The following is a 17,071-nucleotide window of genomic DNA, read 5'->3' on the forward strand; positions in this document are numbered from 1 at the left end:
GTGGTTTTGATTTGCATTTCTCTAATGACCAGTGATGATGAGCATTTTTTCATATGTTTGTTGGCCTCATAAATGTCTTCTTTTGAAAAGTGTCTCTTAATATCCTTCACCCAATTTTGAATGGGTTTGTTTTTTCTTGTAAATCTGCTTTAGTTCTTGTTGATTTTGGATATTAGTCCTTTGTCAGATGGGTAGATTACAAAAATTTTTTTTATTCTGTTGGTTGCTGGTTCATTCTAATGATTCTTTTGCTGTGCAGAAGCTCTGGACATTAATTAGATCTCATTTGTCTATTTTGGCTTTTGTTGCCAATGCTTTTGGTATTTGGTCATGAAGTTCTTGCCTATGGCTATGTCCTGAATGGTTTTGCCTAGGTTTTCTTCTAGGGTTTTTATGGTGTTGGGTCTTATGTTTAAGTCTTTAATTCCTCTGGAGTTAATTTTAGTGTAAGGTGTCAGGAAGGGATCCAGTTTCTGCTTTCTGCATATGGCTAGCCAGTTTCCCAACACCATTTATTAAACAGGGAATCCTTTCCCCATTACTTGTTTTTGTCAGGTTTGTCAAAAATCAGATGATTGTAGATATGTGGCATTGCCTTCGACGCCTCTGTTCTGTTCCATTGGTCTATATCTCTGTTTTGGTAGCAGCACCGTGCTGTTTTGATTACCGTAGCCCTGTAATATAGTTTGAAGTCAGGTAGCATGATACCTCCAGCTTTGTTCTTTTTGCTTAGAGTTGATGTGGCTATGCGGATTCTCCGTTGGTTCCATATGAACTTTAAGGTGTTTTTTCCAGTTCTGTGAAAAGGGTCATAGTTAGCTTGATGGGGATAGTGTTGAATAAATCTCTAAATTACTTTGGGCAGTATGGCCATTTTCACAATATTGATTCTTCCTAACCATGAGCATGGAATGCTTTTCCATCTGTTTGTATTCTCTCTTATTTCCTTGAGCAGTGGTTTGTAGTTCTCCTTGAAGAGGTCCTTTACGTCCCTTGTTAGTTGTATTCCTAGGTGTTTTATTCTCTTTGTAGCAATTGTGAATGGCAGTTTGTTCTTGATTTGCCTCTCTTTAAGTCTGTTATTGCTGTATAGGAAAGTGTGTGGTTTTTGCACATTGATTTTGTATCCTGAGACTTTGCTGAAGTTGCTTATCAGTTTAAGGAGATTTTGGGCTAAGATGATGGGGTCTTCTAAATATACAATCATGTCATCTGCAAATAGAGATAATTTAACTTCCTCCTTTCCTAATTGAATATTCTTTATTTCTTTTTCTTGCCTGATTGCTCTGGCTAGAACTTCCAATACTATATTGAATAGGAGTGGTGAGAGAGGGCATCCTTGTCTATCGCCAGATTTCAAAGGGAATGCTTCCAGTTTTTGCCCATTCAGTATGATATTGGCTGTGGGTTTGTCGTAAATAGCTTTTATTATTTTGAGGTGTTCTAGTCGCCTGTTGAAAAGGCAATGGGATCTATGTGATTTCCTGTGGGGCAGCCCACTGTGCCGGCTGAAACAGCGGCACTGAGATTCACGGCATTTTTTTGCCCAGGAATCTCCTGGCCTGGCTCCCTGTTTCAGTCACCTTTTTAATTAGATGAATGGGCGACTCTGCCTTGTAGCTCCAACCGCCAGCTAAAATGGTGCCTGGGCCCGTGTATTTTGTACGGAGAACCACTGCCCCGGGGCACCGTTTGCGGTGCCGGCCAAACCAGCTGCGCTGGCGACCCGTGGGGTTCCTCCACCTGGGAATCTCCTGGTCTGTAGGCAATAAAAATCCGTCTAGAAATGCAGTGTCCACTCAACCTCCGCACTTTCACTGGGAGCTTACAAGGACTTCAGTCTTACACGTGTTCCTTTTGCTTTTGTCATGAATTTCTCTGTTTCTCTTTGATTCTTCTTAAAGTTGACAATTTCTGATGCAGTTCCACATGGCTGGGGAGGCCTCAGATCATAACAGAAGGCAAAGGAGAAGCAAAGTCCTGTCTTACATTGTGGCAGACAAGAAACCGTAACAGAATTAATAATAAAAAATATGAAAATTTGTGAGAATTACCAAAATGTGACAGAAAGACACAAAGTGAGCACATGCTCTAGGAAAAATGGCACCGATAGATTTGCTAAACTCAGGGTTGCTGCAAACCTTCAATTTGTAAAAACACAGTATCCGGCCAGACATGCAGTGGCTCACGTCTGTAATCCTAGCACTTTGGGAGGCTGAGGCAGGCAGATCACTTGAGGTCAGGAGTTTGGGACCAGCCTGGCTGACATGGTAAAACCCCATCTCTACGAATACTATAATATTAGCCAGGTGTGGTGGTGTGCACCTATGATCCCAGCTACTCGGGGGGATGAGACACAAGAGTGGCTTGAACCCAGGAGGCAGAGGCTGCATTAAGCCGAGATCATGAGCCACTCCACCCTGTCACCAGTGCTCCACCCTGGTGACAGAGTGAAACTGTGTCTCAAAAAAACAAAAAAACCCAGTATCTGCTATGTACAACAAAATGAAATATAGCAAAATGAGGTATGCCTGTACGTATATTATTTCAGTTACCCCATGCAAGAAATCATAACTTGATGAAATTCTTGAGCTCAGTTTATCTTAAATAAACTAAAAAATATTTTACTGAAAAATTGCATACATGTATATAAAGTATCTTCTGTTGCTGAGGGAAAAACAATGTTTTTTAAATTGACTAAGCTGCTATGAAATGGTTTTGTCTGTTTTTCAAATCTTATGGCCACATTTTGTAGTCTGCAAATTGGTTGAAAAACCAGATGTAAGTATTTCCCACCCCTCCATCTCTTACCAAGTCAGTAGCCACATGCACCTGTGTCATAGGGCAAACTGCACGTTAACTCACACTGGGACTCCTGTTTGTGACATGACTTCAGCTTATTTTCTGCTTGAATAGGCTTCCAAAGACAAAGCCCTAAGACATCTGTCTCATTCACAGATTGAAGGGTGTATTAATCAGCTTTCTCATATTCCTTGTCTCTCTCTCACCTCATGCCAACACCTCCAGTAATAAAATTCTGGCATTTAAGTTGTCTGGAAGTTTCTTTCTAGACCTAAAATAGATTTATATCCATTGTGATGACCATATAACTTTTTGACAGAAAATCCACCACCAGATGTCTTTTTGTAAGTGTGCCATGTGTTCATATTAATGAGATCATTCATCATTTGTAATGTTCATGGTTCTTGCTTCTGTCTTTTTTCTGTTTGATTTGTTATTTTTGTTGTGAATATTGGTAACATGCCTAGCACTGTTCTCATCAGTGAGTAAATCTTCCTCCGCTCTCTGTGTCATTGCTCTTAGCACTGCTCTCCCTCTTAAAATGTTTCACAAGAACATTTTACTGAAAGATCATGGAAGAACTCTGCCACCTTTCAGATCCTGAAGCTTTTAAAATTTATTTTTAACAACAACAACAATAAACAAAATCACATGGTTTGAAAGCCAGGAGTGCAAAAATATTACATTAAATTGCACCCTTCTACTTCTGTCTCCTAGCCATGCACTCTCTACAGGCAACAAATGTAATTAATTTCTTATCTTTGCAGAGAGATTTTATGCATAACAAATGCATATCAGTATTTGCTTCCTTTTTTCAGTTTTAAACTTTCCTTTTTTATTTAATTATGTCTTGGAGATCATATCAGTACATAATTTTTACATCTGTAGGCCTTTATAATCAATCATGTGGGTATGCTGTAATTAATTTAACCAGTCCTATATTGACAGCTATTAAGTAATTTCCAGTCTTTTCCTATTATAAACAGTAGTGTCGTGGATAATTTTAAGCCTGTTTTTCCTGAGTGTAAGCATAACTGTAGGGTAAATTCCTAGAAGTAGACTTGTTGGGTCAAAGGAAATGTGCATTTATAATTTTTATAAAATATTACAATACTGTCCTTCATAGAGATTTATTAGTTGACATTGTCCTTAGCAATGTGTGAGGATGTCTATTCTCCTACATCTTGACAATGTGTTTTCAGAGTGATAAGGGAAATTAGTATCTTAACACTTTTAATTTGTATTTTTATTATAAATGAGATCAGATATCTTTTCATATGCTTGAGAATCATTTGTCAGTTGCCTGTTCATTTCCTTTGCCCATTTTTCTAATGAGCTCATGGTCTTATTAATTTGTATTTATTAGGAAAATAACTCTTTGTGATATGATTTGTAAATATTGTCTGATATTTTAATACTTATTTTTATAATCACTACCTTTCTATAGGTGTGAAGAAGAGCTGATAAGTATACAAACAGAAAGAGCAGATGTGTATTGGGAGATAATGTCAGTCAAGCTATGTAGAGCAGAGGCATTCATTAAACACAGAGAGAGAGAGAGAGAGAGAGAGAGAACGAACATGTACAAAAATACTGGAAGAATAGAGGAAGGTTGGGCGTGGTGGCTCACATCTGTAATCCGAGCACTTTGGGAGGCCAAGACAGGTGGATCACGAGGTCAAGAAATTGAGACCATCCTACAGGCGGATCATGAGGTCAAGAAATCAAGACCATCCTGGCCAACATGGTGAAACCCTGCCTCTACGAAAAATACAAAAATTAGCTGGGTGTGGTGGCACACACCTGTAGTCCCAGCTACTTGAGAGGCTGAGGTAGGAGAATTGCTTGAACCTGGGAGGCAGAGGTTGCAGTGAGCCAAGGTGGTGCCATGCACTCCAGTCTGGCAACAGAGTGAGACTCCATCTCAAAAAAAAAAAGAGGAATGATATTCCTTTCCTAGAACCTAGAAATGAATTGCTTTTATTTTTATGAGTTTATCTGTAGTTTTTCTTATTTCTGTAGTGAACCATGTAAATTCAAATTAAGTAGTACAGAATATCAATTTATAGTTTATCTTAGCATTTTACATTTTTTATTCAATAAAATGCTCTTGACTTTTTTCATAATTGCTATAGTTGTTATCTGGCCATCATCTACCCCTCGGGGAGGAGAAGCACATTGTATCTTTAAGAAAGCACCATAAAGCTTGATGCAAATACAAATTATGTTCTTTAGTACTTATCCATTAACTCTGCATGGGAAATTTCCATTTATCAGAACAACTGCTACACTCCTTACTGGGTTTTTTGTACCCTAATTTCTGAAATATTAATTTGGGACTAGTAAATATGATAAAATCTTTTTTCATATCTGGGACTAGTAAATATGATAAAATCTTTTTTCCCGCTTTTTAGATAAAATGTATCTGAATTAAAAAGTCATAGCTCATAGTCTGTGTGGCTGATATTCATTTTTTAATTTATTATAGGCAATATTGTGAAATAATGTCAGTCATGAAATGTATTTAATAGTCTTACGTAAGTAATTTCTTCATGTTTCTGTTCAGCTTTTGTTTTTGTTTTGAGACAGGGTCTGGCTCTGTCGCCCATGCTGGAGTGCAGTGGTGCAATCTCAGCTCACTGCAACATCTGTCTCCCAGCCTCAAGCAGTCCTCCCACCTCAGCCACCCTAGTAGCTGGGACTGTGGGTGTGAACCACTGCACCTGGCAGTAATTTGTTGGTTTTATTCTTTCTTTTTCTTTTCTTCTTTTTTTTTTTTTTTCTTTTTTGAGACAGAGTCTTGCTCTTTTGCCCAGACTGGAATGCACTGATGCAGTCATAACTCACTGCAACCTCCTACTCCTGGGCTCAAGTAGTCCTTCTGCCTCAGCCTCCCAAAGTGCTGGGATTAAAGTTGTGAGCCATCATACCTGGCCTACATTAGCATACTTTAACTGACTTATTAAAATGGTTTGTTGCCCAGTGTGGTGGCTTATGCCACCATCCCAGCACTTTGGGAGTTCGAGTCAGGCGGACCACTGAGCCCAGTAGTTCAAGTCCAGCCTGGCCAACACGGCAAAACCCTGTCTCTACTAAAAATACAGAAAATAGCCAGGCATGGTGGTACATGCCTGTAGTCCCTGCTGCAGGAGGCTGAGGTGAGAGGATTGCTTGAGCCCAGGAGCTTGAAGCTGCAGTGAGCTGTGATCACACCACTGCACTCCAGCCTGGTCAACAGAGTGAGACTCGGTCTCAAAAATTAATTAAAATTTGTTCAAGGAATTTTTGAAATATATTCATTATAATACACTTATTTAATTATAATACACTTAAAAATTTCTAAATGGCGTAGAGGAATAACAACATAGTTTAAATGGTGGAAATGGTGATCACTAAAATGCTGTCATAAAAAGTAATTTATTATTTTAATATGTGAACATATATGTAAATAAGGATTTAATTAGTAAAGGGTACTTATATGTGAGCTGATGTTGGACCTACACAAATGAATTAGAATTATTGTCTCAGCATTTGACATACTTGTGATTCACAGAGTAGATTTTGGTTTTTAAGTTGCCAGGAACTGAAGATGTATGTTGGCATAGAGCAGTTCTAATTGCCAGCTTTAGAATGGTAATGTCAGAAATGGGAAGCATAATTGCCATGTGGGTTCTCCCAGTTAGTACTTTCTCACCATATCTCAAGCACAGATTGACATCTGTTACTATATTTCTGTAAGAAAAAAAGAAAATTCATTCAGAAGCTAAAATATAATTGACAGAAGCTTGAATCTGAAACAAGAAAAATCTATAATTTCAAATTGTTTTTGCTGCTAACTAGAAAAATTGGGCATTCTAGCCACATATTTGATCAAGCTTGTTTGATTACAGTATTTATAGATTCTAAGCTATCTTACATTGATTGCTGAGTCAGGATTTTGATTTGATGAAGAGGCTATGGAGAGGTATCATTTTGTAAAACAAATTCACTTAGAATAAAACATTTTTGTGATGGAGTAAAAGTATTCACAATCAAATCCTCATAGATATTCATTGACTTATAATAATTAATACCTACTGAATGTTCAATATGGTCTGAATGCTATGTTTCATCTGTATTCTTCTGGTATATTTCTTCTATAATCCAAAAGATATTATTATTTGTACTTTAATATATGAGAAAATGAAACAAGATTAGAGCAATTAAGAAATTTGGCCAAAGTCACATAGCCGGAAAGCATCTGAACTACAGTTTGTGCTATTGTTCAAAAAAACAAAGAAATGTGAAATTCTTGGACCATTCAAATTATCTTCAGTGTTACAAAGAACAGGTAGTTTTTCTTCGTGGCAGAGAGTAAGGGATTTGATCATAGCACCAGTAAAGGTGGAGATGTGAGCAGGCCTAACAGTAATACCTCCTGACTACATTTAGTCAAGGATGTGTCAGAGAATAGTAAAAATTAAAGTTGGGTGGAAAAGAGACCCTGTTTTGGTGGGCACTGGAGCAAAAGAGTTTGGATTGAATATATTTTGCCACTTCTCACACTATTCTACCAGAGTACCCCTAAGACATAAAAGCATGAACTCATATTTGTAGACTATGAGGACATAATAAATCATAGCTTTCAGTTGCAAATGACAGAAACCCACTTAAATAAGCATGGGCAGAGTAGGGAAGAAATATATTGGCTCACGTAATTGGGAAATCTAAGGGTACAGCTCGTTTTAGGTGTATCTAGAATCTCAAAGGCTGTTAGGGCTGGCATGCTCTTTCCCCTTCCTCCCCACCCCTGTCCAGGACAGACTCTTCCATCCGTCTGCAGCCCTATTCTCACACTCCATCAATTTAGCAACTCTGGCAGCAAATCTTTTCTGTTAATTGGGGCAAAAAAGCTTTAGAGGAAGATTTGGAGCCATATACCCATTTGGTAACCAGTCACAGTGGTCAGGAGATGGGCTGTGCTGGCCGGTCTAGGTCATGTTCTTACTCTTGTAAATAGGAAGTGAGGTACTGGGTCAGCTCTGCTTAAACCATATGGGATGTATTTCTCAACAGAAGGATCTTTATCAGAGGAAGGAGCAGGGAGAGTTTCTAGATAAAATTAAGGAAGGATATATAATCTAGTACAAGTTAAAATATCTTTGAAATGGTAGATTTTACCTTTGAAATTCATATAAGCTTTGTCTGAAATGTCTGTTGTAATATTTTTAGAATGTTCCATGCTGTGGATTAAGTTTGCCTAAGATTTCCTGGGGGGATTCTGAGGGGTAAAATTTGAATTCAGGAGGTTTTATTGGGGCATGCTTTTGGGAACACCTATAAGGGATAAGGAAAGCACGATTGAGCAGATGGAAATGTTGAACTGTGATGCAGATGCAGCAGAGGCCTCAGCTGATCCCACAGGGAGCTCAGAAACTGGGGTGCTTCTTCAGAGATATCCCGAATTGAAGCTAAGAGGCCTGACCTGTGTACTTCCGCACAGACCAGTGACTGGATATAGGTTACTCCAGAGAGGATGTAACTTTGACAAAGCAGCTTCCTTTGGCCCAGGGCAGTTCCTGAGGAGGGTTAAGGAACGAGCCTTCAGCACACATCTCTAGCCACTAGTGGAAGAACACGCTGTTCCTGAAACAGGGCAGCTTACTGCAGCTTTCATTATGTTCATTCCAGGAAAATGTGACGTGTTTATCTGTTGTTTTATTAATATTTTATTTTATTATTTTATTTTGTTTGATGGACAGGGTTTCTCCCTGTTGCCCAGGCTGGAGTGCAGTGCTGTGATCTTAGCTCACTGTAGCCACAACGTCCCAGATGAAGTGATTCTCCCACCCCAGCCTCCTGAGTAGCTGGGACTACAGGCAAGCATCACCAAACTCAGCTAATTTTTTGGGGTTTTTTTTTGGAGAAACCAAAAAAAAAAACCCCAGAATTTTCTTGTTGCCCAGGCTGTCTCCAACTCCTGGCCTCAAGAAATCCTTCTGCCTCAGCTTCCCCAGGTACTGGGATCGTAGGCATGAGTCACTGCATCTGGTCTGGAATTTTTTTTAAAAAAGCATAGGTTTATAAAGATGAGTTTATTCATCATGATTTCAGCTTTTTTCATAATGTTATGATTTATGAGCTCCTGGGTAAACAGTATATTGCTTCTGTGGGATCAGCCTTTGGGTGATAAGGGAGAATATGGCAGAAATAACGGGTTTCCAAGTGGCCATGTGTCAGCCCTGCCCCACGCTCTATTATGTCTAAGGAAAGGAGGGTGGTTAGAAGGCTGGTCCATTTATACATACTTGATTTTCTCAGGCACTAAGGTTGCAAACCAGCTCATTTGATGCTGGTTGAATATTGTTGACCTGTTTAATACTATAAGTAATTCTTTTCATCTGTGTGGTATTAGAAATGTATTTCTTTTTCTTTTTTATTTTATTTTACCTATCTATCCACCTGTTGACTGAGACACTTAAATATAATGTGAGCCTGGGTCGAAGATTTATTTTCCTAAACTGCAGAGCATGTGTTTCTGTGTGGCAGATAAGATGCCTCTCCCCAACTTTCCTAGGGGATCCTGAATTTAGAGGAGAAAATGGATTTTTCTCTGAATTTTACTCCCTCTGATTGAGCTTCCTCTTATTAAAGTTGACTTGATAAGTGCTATTAAATAGATTTAAGTGTTTAAGCATGCATAGTTGAAAGTATCTTATTTAGTTAAGAAGTATTTACTGAGCACCTACTGCCCTATGCAAGGCACTATTCTGGAGATACGTGAATCCCATCAGTAAACAAAATACAAAAATATATATATTTTTTCTTTCCTAAAGCTTACAAGCCAGCAGGAATTGGTAGACAGTAAACATAAGAAATAAGTACATCCTATAGACCACTAAAAGGTAGGAAGAGCTATGGAGAAAGAAGTAGACTAGAGGAATTGCTAGTGGCTGAGGATGGGGCTTGGAATTTGGTCAAGATAGACCCCACTGAGAAGATGACATTTGCACAAGTGTGTAACAGATGTGAGGTGATTCAGTCTGGATATTTGAGATGTAAAGCACTCTAGGAAGAAGGTGGCAGCCAGTGTAAATACTGTAAGGCTGGAGTAGGAAGAAATAGTAGAAGATGAGGCAAGGTGTGGTGACTCAAACCTGTAATCCCAGTACTTTGCTGAGGCAGGAGGATTGCAAGCCCAGGAGTTCGACACCAGCCCAGGCAATGTAGTGAGACCCTATCTGTACAGATACAAAAAATTGGCTAGGCATAGGGGTGCTCACCTGTAGTTCCAACTACTTGGGGGGCTAAGCTGGTAGGATTACTGAAGCCCCAGGAAGTCGAGGTTACAGTGAGCTGTAATTGCATCACTGCATTCCAGCCTGAACAACAGAGCAAGACCCTGTCAGAACGAAGGAAGGAAAGAAAGGAGGGACGAAAGGAGGGAGGGAGGTGGGGGTGAGGGAGGTGGTAGGGGTGGGGGTGAGGGAGGTGGTAGGGGCGTGTGAGAGCGAGCGCCCGAGAACACAAGGTGGGAGGGAGGGGGAGGAAAGAAAGAAATTCAAAAAATAAATATTTCAAATTAAGTATTTGTTATTCTCATATAAAACAAGCTAGGTCTCATACAGTGCATTTAAAGAGTCTTTTGATCAGCGTGAGGATTAGGGAAAATTTTTTTTTTTAACTCATTTTAAGTGCAGGCAGGCAAATAGCTCAGCAAAAAGTAAATATATTAGGGTTGAGTTATTGTGAGTAGAAATGGTGAAATCAGAATTAATATGTGATTATATTTTAGCAATCAAGATTTTCTTAAAGTTATAGGTATTGAATTGATGCAGTTTGAGGTATTTTTATCAATTAAAATTTACTCATTAAATGACTTGATAAAGATATATTGAGCATCAGCAAGTGCTAGTGCTTGTGTGGCCTCTGAAGATGGGGTTCTGCCTGATGAAGTCTAGAGGGAAGGCACTAATATGTATAAAATTGCAATGTTAATAAGAGCTATAGAGGTATAATGATGCTATAAGATTTTTAAATAGGAGGATTTTGACTTATTCAGGGAGGAAGGAAAGGCTTCTCTGAAGAATTGGTGATTCTATTATGTCTGATATTTGAAGGAAGAATGAAAGTAGACAATGAAAGAGACCCGCCATGGGATGAGGAGAGGAGAGTGTCCAGGATGATATCACTTCAGATGCCCCGGCAAAATACGATGGTTCTTAGAGTAAGGGATTTGTAGTGGAGATGAAAAGAAGAGCACTTAAGTAATTAAAAAAAAAAAAAAAGTAGGGTTGGTGGGGTGGGAAGTAATATCCATGTGATTTAATGATGGATATTTAAGATTAAATAGGGATGGTGGTGAGGGAGAAGGAATTGTCAATATAGCTTAGAAGCTGAATTGATATTGTTGCTGAAGGTTCAACCACAGCAACAGTATTAAGGAAATAAGGAAAGGAAGTACATTTCCTTTCACAAGGCCTGAGAAGAAATTATGAGCAATATCAGTAAAATGCATCCTCAGGGTTCTATTTTAATTGGCCCTAGAGTTTACAGAGCAATAGATTCTGTACTATCTCTTTCAGTGACACTTGGGTATATGTCTTAATCTGAAGGTATGTGTTAGGAATTTTAATTTGAGAAGGTAACTTAATGAAATTTTTATGCCTGTTTCATTTTAACCGTAGAATCTTAAGAAGATTCAAGAAATGGAAAAGAGTGATGAATCTAGCACAGACCTGGAAGAGCTGAAAAATGCTGACTGGGTAAGAGCTGGATATGCTTTCTGATCTGTGTACTAAGAAATAGTACATATATGTGTGTGTGTGTGTATATATATATATATATATTTTTTTTTTAATTTTAATTTTTTTTTTTTTTTTTTTGAGACAGGGTCTTGTTCTGTTGCCCAGGCTGGAGTGCAATGGCAAGATTTTGGCTTATTGCAACTCCCTGCCTCCTGGGTTCAAGGAATTCTCCTGCCTCAGCCTCCCAAGTAGCTGAAACTACAGGCATGCACCACCACACTTGGCTAATTTTTGTATTTTTGGTAGAGATGGGGTTTTATCATGTTGGCCAGGCTGGTCTCAAACTCCTGACTTCATGTGATCCTCCCACTTTGGCCTCCCAAAGTGCTGGGATTATAGGCGTGAGCCACCATGCCCAGCCTGTATAATGTCTTTTTAAATGCTAGTTATTGGCCAGGCATGGTGGCTCATACCTGTAATCCCAGCACTTGGGGAGGCCAAGGCAGGAAGATTGCTGGAGGTTAGGAAATCAAGACCAGCCTGGGCAACATAGTGAGACCTATCACTACTAAAAATAATAATAATAAAAAAATTAGCCGGGCTGGTGGCATGTGCCTGTGGTCCCGGCTACTTGGGGAGCTAGGTTAGAAGGATCACTTAAGCCTGGGGATCACTTGAGCCCAGGAGGTTGAGGCTCCAGTGAACTATAATCACACCTCACTGCACTCCAGCTGGTCAACAGAATGAGACCCTGTCTCAAAAAAAATAAAAAATAAAATACTCTTTATTAAGGACTGTAGTATGACTTGATAAATAAATTTGAATGCTTAGTCTTACATTTGAGGAAATACCTATTTCCCATTTTAAAAAGCTTTCTGGTTTTGTTAAAACCACCTCCAATGTCTCTGAGAATTTTAGTGTTTTAAAATAGTAATATTTCTAATTATGTTAATAACTTAACACAGCAGTCCCCAACTTTCTTGGTATCGGAGACTGGTTTTGTGGAAGACAGTTTCAAAGATTGGGGATGGAGGGGTGGTTTCAAGATGAAACTGTTCCACCTCAGATCATCAGGCATTAGATTCTCATAAGAAGTGTACAACCTAGATCCCCCACATGTGCAGTTCACATTAAGGTTTGTGCTCCTTTGAGAGTCTAATGCCACTGCTGATCTTGCAGGAGACAGAGCTCAGGCATGATGCTTTCTCATCCGCCACTCACTTGCTGTGTGGCCTGGTTTCTGACAGGCCACAGACCGGTACCAGTCAGTGGACTAGGGGTTGCAAACCCCTGCCTTAACATATTATTGTGTATAAATCAAAGCTTAAGCTATGTTTTCAGGATTAAGTGTGAAACCAACAGCATTGTCCATTTATTTATCTAATGAACAGGTATCTGGGTTAGGACCCTGGGAATGCAGAATAAACAATATAGGGTCTCTCTCCTAATAAAACTCAGTCCAAAACAGAAGACAGATTTGCAAAACAGATAATGTGGTTTATTCATGTGACACACTTCAATTGTCTACGGTTTTTCAGGCATAGTTCTAAATCCTAGTGACTCCAAAAATCCCTGCCCTCATATAAAACTTAGAGTGGTAGGCATTACAGCCTTGGGGACAGAACAGTGAATGTTGTGAAATGTTAGGTTGTGGAAGTCCAAGGCCAGGTGTGGTGGCTCTTGTCTGTAATCCCAGCACTTTGGGAGGCTGAGGTGGGCGGATCACCTGAGGTCAGGAGTTCAAGACCAGCCTGGCCAACATGGCCAGCCGTCTCTACTGAAAAATACAAAAATTAGCTGGGCATGGTGGTACACACCTGTAATCCTAGCTACTCGGGAGGCTGAGGCAAGAGAAGAGCTTGAACCCAGGAGGCAGAGGTTGAGGTGAGCTGAGATTATACCACTACATCCAGCCTGGGCAACAAAGGGAGACTCCGTCTCAAAAAAAAAAGATTGTTGAAGTCCGGGTTTTGAGGGAACGCATATTTTAGGATTCTGACTTTATAGGTTAAGAATGCTAGATAAATAATGCCATTATGATATGAATGGGTTGCTTTTGACCCTATTAGTTTGTTTTTTGTTTTTGAGACAGAGTCTCACTCTGTTGTCCAGACTGGAGAGCAGTGGTGTGATCTTGGCTCACTGCAACCTCCACCTCCCTCGGGTTCAAGCGATTCTCCTGCCTCAGCCTCCTTAGTAGCTGGGACTACAAGCATGTGCCACCATGCCAGGCTAATTTTTTGTATTTTTAGTAGAGACGGATTTCACTGTGTTACCCAGGATGGTCTCGATCTCTTGACTTTGTAATCGTCCCACCTCGGCCTCCCAAAGTGCTGGGATTACAGTCATGAACCACCTCGTCCAGCCCATATTAAGTTTTAATTGTTTGCACATTCTTTTCTGTTTTATTGAGATATGGCTATACAATAAGCTATACATATTTAAAATGCATAATTTGATATATTTTGACATGTATTTTGTGTGTGTGTGTGTGTGTGTGTATATGTGTGTGTATATATATATATATATATATATATATATATATATATTCCCACATGAAACCATCACCACAATCAAAATAATGAGCCTATTAATCACACCCAAAGTTTCCTCATACCTTTTTACAATCTTGCCTCCTGTCTCCCGCCTCCCCAGTTTCCAGGCAACTAGTTATCAGCTTTCTATCAATATAGATTAGTTTACACTTTCTAGAATTTTATATAAATGTAATCATATGATAGGTACTGTTTTTTGTTTGGCTTCTTTTACTCTTCCTAACTTTTTTGAGATTTCATTCGTGGTGGTGTCTGTATCCATAGTGTATTTCTTTTTATTGCTGAGAAATATTCTATTGTGTGGGTATATCGTAGTCTATCTGCTCATCTGTTGCTGGTCATTTGTGTTGTTTCTTGTTTGCAATATTCTTAATTTATTGATATCTTCAAGATATTTGGAACATTCAAGACAAAACAAAAAATACTTGCCTACAGTGTCTTAAAAGCTGGTATTTGTCATTTTAGAATAAATTTGATTATCAATTTTCCGTTATGTAGAATACTTGGATAGTGTTGCTCTAGGTAGATTTTTGTCTTGGCCAATAAATTTTACATTGGTTTTCCCAGTCATTGAAACAAGATAAATAACTTCTAGTGTTCACAAGTTAGCAAACAGCTAGCATAAACTTAAACTAAAAATTTAATTTCTTACTGTAAGATACCTTCATTTGAAAACTAGTGTCATCCCTGCCAAGAGAAGCACTAACTCCAGAGGGAGTTATATTTGCGTAGCTCACCAGCTTCCTCCCCAAAGGACAACTAAATGAATTACTTAGAAAGATTAAAATGAAAAGAGCAAAGAACTGAGAGAGAATTAGAATGTCTTTAGTAGCAGAATCTAGTTTCAGAATCTCCCTAGTGGGATAAGAGATAAATGATAATCTCCAGGAATGCATATGATAACAGTTGTCCATTATTTTATATAATAAATGTAACTTTCTTTAATTTCTGAAAAGTAATATGTAAGATTTTTTAACCAAACAATCATACACAAAAATCTGACTATATAACAAAGTGTGGGCTGGGTGAGGTGGCTCATGCCTGTAATACTAGCACTTTGGGAGGCCGAGATGGGTGGATCACCTGAGGTCAGGTGTTCAAAAAATTAGCCAGGCGTGGTGACCGGTGCCTGTAATCCACCTACTCAGGAGACTGAGGCAGGAGAATCGCTTGAACCCAGGAGGCGGAAATTGCAGTGAGCCAAGATGGCACCACTGCACTCCAGCCTGGGGCGACAAGAGCAAGACTCCATCTCAAAAAAAAAAAAAAAAAAAGAAACAAATACACAGACTACTTACTATTATAATAGTGGATATGGCTGGAAGTGTGGAATGGGCTTTAAAAAAAAAGAATTTTGGCCAAGCACAGTGGCTCACACCTGTAATGCCAGCGCTTTGGGAGGCAAGGCAGGAGGATCACTTGAGCCCAGGAGTTCGAGACCAGCTAGGCAACATACCAAGACCCCATCACTACAAAAAAAATTTTTAATTAGTTGAGTGTGGTGGTGCATGCTGTATTTCCATCTACTCAGTAGGCAAAGGCAGGAGGATCATATGTGCCCAGGATTTCAAGGCTGCATTGAGCTATGATCACAGCACTGCACTCAGCCTGGGCAGCAGAGGTTGCCTATCTCTAAAAAATAAAGAAATAAAAGAATTTTAGGACCAAACAAATTCTCTCTTAGCCCTTTTCACATATTCTATTCTCAAACTGGGATACTTTTCATAGCCCAACATGAATCACTGTTCTTTTCATCAGGACTTACAGGAAAGGACAGCAGTATAGTTCTATTTTGTCATTTTATTTGTCTTTTGAGAGGAATAAAACCACTCCCATCTGAGTCCTCTGCCTCTCACACCAGCCTTGTCTGTCCTTTTGTTCTGTCACTTTGCACACTCCCCAGGGCCACACAGGAACTCCTAAGGCAGGTGCCAGGATTTTCGTACTTGTCTGTCTGTTCTCAGCTGTAGAGGCTTACCTGGTCCTATTGGGTCTAGCTGTGTTGAATGACTCTATTTATGCTTTTCCAAATATATAAAAACCCTTAGTTCAATATGTGAAGTAAACCCCACATTTGAGCACTTTCATTCTAATACTGAGCTAAAACTCCAAATACGCATATATGCTTGAAATAGACCAGAATTATTTTTTCTTTGAGATACAGTCTTACTCTGTCACCTAGGCTGCAGTACAGCAGTATAATCTTGGCTCAATGCAACCTCCACCTCCCAGGTTCAAGCAATTCTCCCACCTCAACCTCCCAAGTGGCTGGGACCACAGGTACACACCACCACGCCCAGCTAATTTTTGTATTTTTTGTAGAGACGGGGTTTCACCATGTCGGCCAGGCTGGTCTCAAACTCCTGGCCTCAAGTGATCCACCCTCCTCAGCCTCCCCAAATGCTGGGATTATGGGCGTGAACTACCGTAAACAGCCTTAGACCAGAATTTTAAACTCAATGTATATGATATTCTTCTTAGAATTATACCTTGAAGAAATTGCTGATCGCATAATAGAAGTTGATATGGAATGCCAAACAGATGCATTTTTGGACAGACCACCAACACCACTTTTTATTCCTGCCAAAACTGGCAAAGATGTGGCCACCCAAATACTAGAAGGAGAGGTATAGTACATTCTGTGGGCTTCCCTCTGTTATCTTTATAAATGAGGTAAAGTTAGGTGTAGATAATGCTTAATGTGAGTAAGAATCATGTCACAATTAGATTCTACTTCTTGGGTTTCTTTCCAGATACTATCTATAATGGTTTTATCATATAGTACTCAGAAATGTTTTAAAATACCATGTTCGGATTTCTTTGCTGATTAGAAGCCAAATCATTTAAAAATATTTTTAAGCCGGGCGCGGTGGCTCAAGCCTGTAATCCCAGCACTTTGGGAGGCCGAGGCGGGTGGATCACGAGGTCAAGAGATCGAGACCATCCCGGTCAACATGGTGAAACCCCGTCTCTACTAAAAATACAAAA

The 17,071-nt window shown here is 39.4% G+C and overlaps 1 protein-coding gene across 4 annotated transcripts in view; it reads left to right on the forward strand.

Annotated features, from left to right (window-relative positions):
• SPIRE1 (spire type actin nucleation factor 1) overlaps window positions 1-17,071 on the forward strand; it is a 208,234-nt gene that overhangs the window by 124,903 nt on the left and 66,260 nt on the right. For all 4 annotated transcript variants that reach the window (XM_017498461.2, XM_017498460.2, XM_017498459.2 and 1 more), the window contains exon 5: window positions 11,469-11,546. In XM_017498461.2, the coding sequence (XP_017353950.1) occupies window positions 11,469-11,546 (78 nt within the window). The remainder of the gene's footprint in view (window positions 1-11,468; window positions 11,547-17,071) is intronic.

The sequence above is a fragment of the Cebus imitator genome, unplaced genomic scaffold (assembly GCF_001604975.1).
Source record: "Cebus imitator isolate Cc_AM_T3 unplaced genomic scaffold, Cebus_imitator-1.0 Scaffold242, whole genome shotgun sequence".
Taxonomy (NCBI): Eukaryota; Metazoa; Chordata; class Mammalia; order Primates; family Cebidae; genus Cebus; species Cebus imitator.